General features: G+C 46.4%; 3 protein-coding genes across 3 annotated transcripts; 1 reads left to right on the top strand and 2 right to left on the bottom strand.

The window, feature by feature from the left end:
* Positions 1-356: 356 nt before the first annotated feature.
* On the bottom strand, positions 357-1,386 carry J4E93_004762 (uncharacterized protein; the record flags this gene model as incomplete). Its single annotated transcript, XM_049342689.1, has 3 exons — positions 357-649; positions 703-921; positions 978-1,386. The coding sequence occupies 3 exons, from the start codon at positions 1,384-1,386 to the stop codon at positions 357-359; spliced, it is 921 nt and encodes a 306-aa protein (XP_049199689.1).
* A 1,510-nt stretch (positions 1,387-2,896) lies between these two features.
* On the top strand, positions 2,897-5,748 carry MSH2 (MutS-like protein; the record flags this gene model as incomplete). The annotated part of the gene is made up of 2 exons (XM_049342688.1): positions 2,897-3,052; positions 3,106-5,748. The coding sequence occupies 2 exons, from the start codon at positions 2,897-2,899 to the stop codon at positions 5,746-5,748; spliced, it is 2,799 nt and encodes a 932-aa protein (XP_049199688.1).
* A 488-nt stretch (positions 5,749-6,236) lies between these two features.
* J4E93_004760 (uncharacterized protein) lies at positions 6,237-7,343 on the bottom strand (the record flags this gene model as incomplete). Its single annotated transcript, XM_049342687.1, has 3 exons — positions 6,237-7,031; positions 7,151-7,261; positions 7,320-7,343. 3 exons carry the CDS (start codon positions 7,341-7,343, stop codon positions 6,237-6,239), a joined length of 930 nt encoding a protein of 309 aa, XP_049199687.1.
* Between the last annotated feature and the right edge of the window lie 3,513 nt (positions 7,344-10,856).

Below are 10,856 nucleotides of genomic sequence, written 5' to 3'. Positions count from 1 at the left end.
ATACGTATTAGTAGCTCCGCAACTAGACCAACCAATATGATGATGTGACGAAACGTGATCGCTCAACAGTCCTAGCTGAACGCTCGGCTTGCGTATGAACAGTGCTGAAGACAGCCATTCGGCTTGAAATACCATACCGTGGATACGAGGTGATGGGAAAGTGAGGGGTTATGTTTTGTTCATTGATGCTAACGGGGTATGTTCTTGCGCGTGGAGATGACAGGAGACCTCGCTCACGTTACCGAGGCCGGAGAGCTTGTACGCACGTACCAGCATTGACGTCACCAGCTTGGCCATTCCGAACTCAAACCGCGTCGCGAGCTCCGACTATCTTCCGTAACCAAATCACCGTTCGTTCAAACCTGCTCTCGACTTTCTGTCACACCCCTTTTCTCCTTCAACCTTATCCACTCTGTCAAGTCTTGCTGGCTCCTCGTCATCGATTCGTATCGCTGGCCGTCGATGGTGGCGTCGTCGTGACCCTGTAGGTGTAGATACCAGTAGAGGACCCCAACAAAGAAGCCGCCGCCGATGATATTGCCAAGTAGTGCGGGAGCGATACCTTTCCAGACATACATGCCGATGCTGATGTCTGGTGAGCCATGGAAGATAGCATTGGGTATCAAGAACATGTTGGCGACGACGTGATCTGATGCGATGTCAGCTAACTTGTAAACGTTAACACCAACGTGTGGTACTTACCGAAGCCCAGCGATACAAACGCGAATGTTGGCCACCATATCCCCACTACCTTGGAAACATAGTCGCGACCGGAACACCCGAGAAAGCATGCTAGACAGACCAACCAGTTGGCGCCGATGCCTTTGAGAAAGATTTGGTACCATTCTGGCTCGACTTGCTTCTTATAGGCGAAGTGGAGTGACTCTTCTCGATACAGCTTTCCGTCGAATAATCCACCGTCTATTACACTAGGTCAACTTCGAACTTTCAGGTCATTATTACTCCGAGGGACTTACATCCAACGATTACACAACACACGAACAAACTTCCTGCGAGGTTCCCAAAAAAGGTTACCACCCAATGCCTCAACATCCGCCAGATGCTGAGTCGTCGATGTAACGCAGCAACGGTCGTGTACATGAAGCTGCCAGTACACAGGTCGCTGCCAGTCATCTGTACGATGACGAGACCGTACGGGAATACGAGCGCGGCAATTGTCTTGATCAGACCCGGAGCGTTTTCTTGGTACCACGGCGACGTGTTGGTCGAGATGAGCGTCGCGCATGCAAAAGACAAAATCATGCCAGCCGAGCAGGCGCTAAGAAAGCTCTTGTCGACACGCATGTGCGCCTTCTTGACGCCCATCCGCGAGACAATTTCGAAGGACTCTTGGGGAGTATAGGCATTGTTGGTTGGTTGTTGCATGTTGTAAGGTCGGTGCTGAGGAGGTATCGATGAAAGAGTGTTAGGGACTGCATTAATAGGTGTTGCTGTCCCAGAGGAGGGGTTCGATTGGACATGCATTGGCAAGAGGTTATGAGGCAGTACATGTCTTGGTGATGTTGATCTGTGGGCCATGTTGATGTCGTGGCTGAGGTGATTTGTAACGGAACTCACAACGACGCTGAGCAGCGGAACCGAAGCAAAGTAATCAGAGTTTCAGCACCGATGAAGAAACGGAAGTATCCATCAAATTAAATACAGGAAGTCAAGTGTGACTCCTTGCAACCACCCATCCCGAAAACCATCCGCGCGATCTCCACAACATCACCGAGGACCGAAACACCTACGGATACAAACTCATTCAATTTTGGCGCGCAAACACTTTGCTTATCACAAAGATGACAAAAAGTGCCACATAGGGAATGCGGTACCGCAGGCTTGCGGCTCAATCCAAGACCTTGGCGGCTCAACCAGCGTCAATGAGACCGAGAAGTTTGTCGCCAAGGTGTCTGGGCGCAACGACGCACGAGAAAGAGCCGCAACACTACGACTGCACCCGACGGTCGATATAACGGTGATGTGAGGGTGTGAGTAATCGTGTTCAACTTTGGGGCCCCGCACGCACGCCGCATACACTCCACATGTGAAAGAAAAGAAAGGAGTGGCTGCGCAGGCACAACACGAGGTTGGGCATCATGCTCTTTTCGGGCGACCTTCCATACCGCTGTCGTAGAGCACCTGTATAGCCATAATACACCGATCTTGGTGTACTGACTGCGTAACGGATGTAGTGTGTGTATACAACGATCTTGCACGTGGCATGGAGCTGATTTCCTTCGACATCTTGCGCTTTCGCAGCTCTCATGCGGATGCTGTATCTGGTTTGGCGTAGCCGCCGAAAGCGACATGATCCTGTGTCCAAGATTAGAAAGAAGCTTCTGGGAGACGGTCCCGACCGTGGTGGCTTCGAAGCGTGAAGCCTTGAGATCCATTCGCATTTCATCTTGAAAGAGCGGGGTCTACTGATGCAAACTGCCTGCCTTCTTGACCCATTCCTTTACCTTATGCGCTGCTGTAGCCGTCGTAGCTTGAGGATCGCTGCGGGATTTGTTTTCCAATGCTCTTTGTGTACCAAATTAATCGATCTTGCATTTGCAGAGGGTGCCGTGGCAGGGAAGGCGCGTTCAAATGATTGGAGACGGCTCCAGAGTGAATAGATTGTAGCTGAAGTGATCGTGATTATGATGAGCGATGACGAGCCTTGAGATCGGAGATGACTCTGGCGTTCGCGGGCATTTTGCGGAGGGTTGATGATGACGGCCCCATGTGCCCAGGTGTCCTTGGAGAGCTTAGTGTTATCGATAAGACTAGCGTGAACTCGACGCGTCGACGCGCTCAGTCAATTAACGGCAGGCGCGCCCAATCATCACCAACTTTTCCCTTCTTGCCTCTGTTGTCCCACCCCGCAATTGTCTTTCTACCGCGTATCAACATGGCATCCCGACCGGAAATCAAGGAGGAGGATGAGTCGGGTTTCTGCAAGTTCTTCCGCAACTTGCCTGAGAAGGACGATGAGACGGTGCGCATCTTCGACCGCGGCGACTACTACAGCGCCCACGGCGAAGATGCAAAGTTCATCGCAAACACAGTAAGCACGAACAAGCTCATTGGCGTATGACTAAGATATTGACATGCTATCAGGTATACAAGACCACAGCCGTCATCCGAAAGCTGGGACGGGAACCCGGCCTCGAATCCGTTACCATGACCATCACCGTATTCCGCAACTTCCTCCGCGACGCACTCTTCAGACTCAGCAAACGTATCGAGATATGGCAATCTACCGGCAAACGCATGGATTGGAAGGTGGTCAAGCAGGCCTCACCCGGCAACCTGCAAGACCTGGAGGACGAATTGGGAGGTCAAATCGAGAATGCGCCCATCATATTAGCGGTCAAAGTGTCCGCAAAGGCATCGGAAGCACGCAATGTGGGTGTATGCTTTGCAGATGCAAGCGTACGGGAGCTCGGTGTCACAGAATTCCTCGATAACGACCTCTACTCAAACTTCGAATCGCTGCTCATCCAGCTCGGCGTGAAGGAGTGCCTGATACAAGTCGACTCTACCAAGAAGGATGTGGAGCTGGGCAAGCTTCGGACGATTGCCGACAACTGCGGGTGCGCTGTGGCAGAGCGATCGCACGCAGACTTTGGCACAAAAGACATCGAACAGGATCTGCCGCGGTTACTCAAGGATGAGCGAGCAGCCGGCTCGCTGCCATTGACAGACCTGAAGCTAGCTATGGGCTCAGCTGCATGCCTAATCCGGTATCTAGGGGTTATGTCAGACTCGTCGAACTTTGGACAATACCAGCTCTACCAACACGACCTATCGCAATACATGAAGCTCGACGCTGCCGCGCTGAAGGCACTCAACCTCATGCCGGGACCACGAGACGGCGCGAAGAACATGAGCTTGTACGGACTGCTCAACCACTGCAAGACACCCACCGGTAGCCGACTGTTAGCACAATGGCTCAAGCAGCCGCTCATGAACGTCGAGGAGATCCAACGACGGCAGCAATTGGTGGAAGCCTTCGTCAACGATACCGAGCTAAGGCAGACAATGCAAGAAGAGCATCTACGGTCAATACCGGATTTGTATCGCCTAGCGAAGAAGTTCCAACGCAAAGTCGCCAACCTGGAAGACGTCGTGCGCGCATATCAAGTCGTCATCCGATTGCCGGGCTTCCTCAGCTCCCTCGAGGCGGTAATGGACGAGCAGTACAAGGAGCCGCTTGATGCGGAGTACACGGATAAGCTCCGCCAATACACAACGGCATTTGCAGGTCTGCAGGACATGGTAGAGACGACGGTGGATCTCGAAGCGCTCGACAACCACGAGTTCATCATCAAGCCTGAGTTTGATGAGTCGTTGAAGACCATCCGAAAGCGCCTGGACAAGCTTAAGCGCGATATGGAGTCAGAGCACATGCGTGTGGGCGATGACCTCAACCAAGACACCGAGAAGAAGCTATTCCTAGAAAACCATAAAGTCAATGGCTGGTGCTTCCGACTAACCCGCAACGAAGCAGGCTGCATCAGACAAAAGAAGCAGTACCAAGAGATCTCAACACAGAAGAACGGTGTCTACTTCACCACCAACACATTGCAAGAAAAGCGTCGAGAGTTCGATCAGCTCTCCGAGAACTACAACCGCACACAATCCGGCCTCGTCAACGAAGTCGTCTCAGTAGCATCGTCCTACGTCCCCGTGGTCGAGAAGCTCGCCGCCGTTCTCGCACATCTCGATGTCATCGTTTCCTTCGCCCACGTCTCCGTCCACGCACCCACCTCCTACACTCGACCGACCATGCACGCGCGCGGCACCGGCAACACCGTCCTCAAAGAGGCGCGACATCCTTGCATGGAAATGCAAGACGATATATCCTTCATCACGAACGACGTCTCTCTCGTCCGCGACTCGAGCGAGTTTCTCATCATTACCGGTCCCAACATGGGTGGTAAATCCACATACATCCGGCAAATTGGTGTCATTGCCCTCATGGCACAGATTGGCTGTTTCGTCCCTTGCTCTGAAGCCGAGCTCACGATCTTCGACTGCATTCTAGCACGTGTAGGCGCGAGTGACAGTCAAATCAAGGGCGTGTCAACCTTCATGGCAGAGATGTTGGAGACGGCAAACATTCTCAAGTCCGCGACCAAAGAATCCCTCATCATCATCGACGAGCTCGGTCGTGGAACTAGTACATACGATGGGTTCGGTCTCGCATGGGCCATTTCTGAATACATCGTCAAGGAGATTGGTGCTTTCGCGCTTTTCGCTACGCATTTCCACGAGTTGACTGCGCTGGTGGACACCTACCCACAAGTCCAGAATCTACACGTCGTAGCACACATATCTGAAGGCAGCGCTCCTGCATCCGACGCCGACGGAGACGCAGACATGGACGCCACCGCCGTGCAAAAGAAACGCGAAGTCACCCTCCTATACAAAGTCGAACCCGGTTTCTCCGACCAATCTTTCGGTATCCACGTCGCAGAACTCGTTCGTTTCCCACAGAAAGTCATCAAGATGGCTAAGCGAAAGGCCGATGAGCTGGAAGATTTCGCTGGAAAGCACGAAGAGGGTTACGTTCAGGCCAGTAAAGAGGAGGTGGAAGATGGAAGCCGGATGCTCAAAGAGGTGCTAGTGAAGTGGAAGGAAGAGGTAGAGAGCAAGGGTCTCACGAAGAAACAACAAGTCGAGAGGATGAGGGAGCTGGTCAAGGGGAACCCGGAGCTTATGGCCAATGGGTTCTTCAAGGGTATTCAGGCCTTGTGATCTTGAGTATGCAAGGCAATGGCGTTTCGGAATGTAGCAACACTCTGTACTCGAATAAGAGACCCATCGTAGCTTTAGTCAGATTCGTGAGCGTATTAGCATGATACCAGTAATTCAGATGTACCACACATTCTCCGGTCCTCAGTGTAGCGATCGAAGATGTAGGAAAGTTCAACACGGGAAGCCGTACAATGTGATACAATATGGGAGGTTTGTAGAGAACAGGAGCAGTTTGCATCGATATCATTGCGCGCAGCTCAGCAGCTGGCTATCTTGAAGAGTAGGAGACTCAAATCACGACCATTACTATCGTGCGCCGACTCGTACAATTGGGCTCGTTCCCTTGGTACTGTGCCAAATAGTCTTACCCTTGACATGATTCGTGCACAGTCTGGATACTCCTACCAGACTGGTACTTGCAGTGGAAGGCTTGATGGCAACTCCATTTCGAATCCATGCCAAACAACCAGACCGTCGCGTTACCCGCATCACCTCTTCAACTCCGCAAACCTTCTCGAAAGCTCATCCACATCCGGTATCTTACCCAGCCCATCCTCCTTCTTCGCCGGCTTCTTCGTATTCGCTTCACTCTTCGCTACTTTCGCCGCCGCACTGCCCGGTAACTTCAACCTCGGCGCTACATTATCTGTACTGGGGCTGGGCGGAACGACTCGCAGCGGACTCTGCGGGCCCAGCTTCTTGGGTGTGGACGCTTTCGCCAGCGCTTCCCTTTCTTCTGCCTTTTTGCTTGTGCTGTCATCGGTGGATATGGGGTCTTCGAGATCGGCGTCGGCCTTCTCTGCTACGCCGCCCGATGGCTCGTCGTCGTCGTCTTCGTCTTCGTCTTCGCTCTTGGCTGTGCCGTATGGTACGCCGTAGAACCTCGCAATCTCCGTCATGTACGCCTCGACCAGCTCCTCCTTTGGCGTCTCAACCTTCAGCTTCTTCATGACCCGTTCCGCAACACCCTCCCCTTCCATACTAGCGACAGCGACATCCTTCCCGAACTTATCCACCAACAGCGCCCTCACGGTATGTAATTCCTTGATCTCGGTTCGCGGCGCGGCGTATATTATGCTGCGAACGGCTTCTTCTAGCGCGGGGTCGAGGAGGGTGGAGGTGGATGCGGAGGTGGTGCTTGAAGAGGATACTTGCGATTCGAGGAGTTGGGAGCGCGCGAGGAGGAGTTCGCAGTAGAGTTCGAGGATCTCGTGCAGTTCGGTCGTGATGTCGGTGCGGATTATGTTTTCGACGCGTATGCGCGCTGACTGTACTTTGCCGACCTATATAGATGTCAGTTCTGGGTATGTAGAGGGCAACGCGGGTTTGTCGAGATACGCGCGGTTGCCTTGCGCCTGGGCGAGGCGACGCGACCATTGCTTGTAATGAACTGGTGACGTACCTCGATCAGTTGCGCCATCTCTCTCCTCTGCTGTTTGACTTTGGCGCTGTCTTTCTGCTGGACCATGCGCAGTCGCGATATGGACAGCTTGAGCTGTACCTTGAGCTTGTTCTGCCCCGCATTAGCTGGCAGTCGCGACAGCCGTGTCCAGTGTCGCCATGGAACGTACGACTAACGAGACTGAAGGCGCCATCTTGTCTGTTCGGCGATAATCTCTGAATACGTGTGGTAATTGCGTCTAAGGCGTTGTTGATTGTCGTGCAGGCGTCTGGTGTTGGCTGGAGCTAGTGGTTGGGCTGGGACGTGGAGGCGGGACACGCGCAGGCGTAGGGATGTCTTGGTGGGGTTCAGCGGCTTGGATTGTGGCGGTGCACTGGGCTGATGACGTCTCGCTCATAAAGAGGTGGTTTTATTCAAAGCACCGATTGTCACTCAGATTCTATGGATATCTTCATCATACCCACCGGGACCCATTCCAAGGTCGTCTCGAGAAGCAGCACCTCGCATATTAGCTCCATCCTGGTACCCATCGTAAGATCAGACCAGCGTCACAACTTTCGTGTCCATCTCTTCAAGCATCTCGATGAAACGACTGTTACATTTGTCCATAAGCCCGTCGACCTCGTTTTCTGCCACATACTCAATGCCTCTTTGTCGTTTCCAGATAGCCCACCAGCCAGCGTAATGCACTTCTACAGCGCCAAGGCGAACGTAGTGACCTGGAAGATCTGTCTCCATAACTATGAGTGCGTATTGACCACCTTTGAGCCAATACGGCCCTCGGTTCAGAGTGAGAAATAGTAGGTAGAGCTCAGCGTCGATGTCATGGTCGCGACCCCATCCCACGTCATCCCATCTTGGATGGTCATATGCCATTTCGCCTGATTCCGCCGACAAGTCTCCATGCATAGCCTCTTTCAGTGGGACAGTGACATCCAATCGTTGTCGGATCTCGTGATACTTTATCTGTGGGCAACGTATAGTGATCGCAGCTTCAATAATTTTACCGGATACGGCCGGCCCATGCACTGCGTACCGGACACTAAGGATTTGAACATTGGAGAGGGCTTTGTCGGCTCCCTCCCAGCTGACCGTTTTACTTGTGGATGCCCACGACCAAGTTGGTAAGTCTCCAGCTATGCGCCGTTTGACTGCACTGTCACGCGCACTGTGGGGGGGTTAATAGGGCTGCAATAGGGTAATAACAGCAATTTTTTTAAAAATAGCCTTTAGTTATAATAGCTCCCTAATGTTATTTTGTAGATAATAGCTCCTACATGCAATAGGTGCTGTTAGTAGCAGATATTAAATAAGTTAAGATAATAAGAGGCTATTGCTAAGACACAATATTAACGCAGATCTGCTATTACAGCCCTAACAATAGTATATTACCTATAATTAATATCTTTGCTATAACACTTTTTACTTATTATTATTCTTACAATATTATATATTTATTAAGATCTCTTACGCTAGTTATTGTCTACTTATACTATTCTAGTAGTATTATAGTAAAGAGATATTATTAGCATTACGCTTATAATAGCTGCTTTCTCTAAAGATTACTAATATAAAAGATAACGTATTATATAATATATAATATTAAAGAGTAATTATTATTCTAATATACTATAGGTAGTTTATTATATAGTATGTATTTTAGAAGCGTTAGAGTATTAAAATACTATTAATATATATAACTTATTTATAGAGATAGCAATCTTAGATAATATATTCTTAATATACTACTATTAAGCTGTTAGATCTCTTAAGATATTATTAAAAGTTAGCTATTAGAGAGTAGTAGTATTTATAGTATATAGATAGTTTTAGATTTTATAGTATTAATTATTACTATATAACTATGCAGCGCTTACTTTATAAAAGACACTAAGTCTTTAGAAATAATACCTATATACACGTTAATAATATAAACACTACGCGCTCTTAAACCTTATATAATAAACTTATATATCTATATTAGCGCTATAATATAGCGCTACTTAACTTCTTAGCTCTTCTAATTCTAGTAGCTAGTAGAAGAGTATAGTAATTAAGAGTATTATTAGTTTTCTGTCTAGTTTTCTAAATAAGCTTACTATTACTTATATAGTAGTAGTGTATATAGCTAATCTTTAGTATTATATAATAAGCTACGCTATTACTAAAAATATAATAGAAGACTACGCTCTGTAATTCTACGCTGTTAAGATAGTAGAAAGATAATAATTGCGTAGAGATTAATCTAATATACTATAGTAAAAATAGTAATATAATAGTAACGTGCTGTACTTTAGAATAGAGAGCTAGAATTTAGAGCGCTTTTTATAGTATAAGCCTGTCTTATCTAGAATAGCGCTTAGTGTAATAATAGAACTAATAGGTATAGCTAAGTAAAAACTATCTACTATATTATTCTAACCTACTAGATTCTTATAGTAGACGTAGTAGGCCTAAATAAATTTACCTATACTACCTAACACTAAGAATACTTCTAACTTTTATATAAATAGTTTGTAATAGTAGCTAGAGAATAAAATATAGAATAAGTAGCTAGAAATCTAGCTCTTATTAGTATTAAAACTTATAATATATACTAGCGCTATATAACCTATAGCTTTAAATAATATTAAAATATTCTTTAAATACTAATAGCGCGTTTATAAGTTGCTATAATAATATTACTAACTACTTTATAGTATATATCTTATTTAAAGTCTTCTAACCTAAACGCCTTCTATAGGTAGAAACGTTTAGCTAACCTTTATCTATTACTTCTTTCTCTATAGCTACTTATAGACCTTTTTCTTTAGTATTATATATAAGCGTAGAAGTAGCTAGAAAAGAATTATTATCTAAGTTAAGAACTATCTACTAGCTATTAGATATAGTGCGCTTACTTACGCCTAAGTTTATAGATATTTAGAAGAAGTTAAAAGATAGCGTATTAGTACTTGTAGCTCTTATAGTAGAGAGTGCACTAAATAAGTCTATAGGTGTGTTTAATAAAGTAGCGTATATATAAGTAATCTAATTATTATTAGTAAAGCGCTTACTAGTAGCGTTAATAAAGCTAGTACTTAGGTAGGTAAGTTCTTTTCTTTTTCTTCTCTCTCTTTACTACTATTACAAGAGTACTAAGAGTAGCTATACTACTAGTAGATATTTAGCTACTACTATTATAGTTATTATAGAAGCAGCGTATATAGATTATACTAGCTATTTAGATAGCTCTAGAGCTGCTAGCTATATTATAGGTCTATAGTAGAGTTATCTCTTTTCTATCTAACTTTATCTTATACCTAAGTTTACCTAATAATATAATCTCTTTTATTACTTACTAGCCTTAAAAGTAGATCTTAAATTCTACTTAGCGCTAGCTTTTCTTATTACTATTAATATCTACTCTACGCTATAGTTAACAGCCTACGCTATTATTTATAGTCTATCTTTACTATTACGTTTTACCTTACTAGCTAAGGTAATAGTAATAGTCTACGCTTAGGCTCTACAGCCTGTAAATCTCTACTTACTCTCTTTTACCTCTATCTCTTTTACTTCTATACCTACTTTCTCTATTACTAATAATAATAATAATAATAATAATAATAATAATAATAATAATAATAATAATAATAATAATAATAATAATAATAATAATAATAATAATAATAATAATAATAATAATAATAATAATAATAATAAT

The sequence above is a fragment of the Alternaria ventricosa genome, assembly GCF_023758065.1.
Source record: "Alternaria ventricosa strain BMP 2768 chromosome Unknown scaffold_7, whole genome shotgun sequence".
Lineage (NCBI taxonomy): Eukaryota > Fungi > Ascomycota > Dothideomycetes > Pleosporales > Pleosporaceae > Alternaria > Alternaria ventricosa.
Note: the sequence above shows the minus strand (reverse complement) of the source record. Positions and strands in the feature narration are given on the sequence as shown.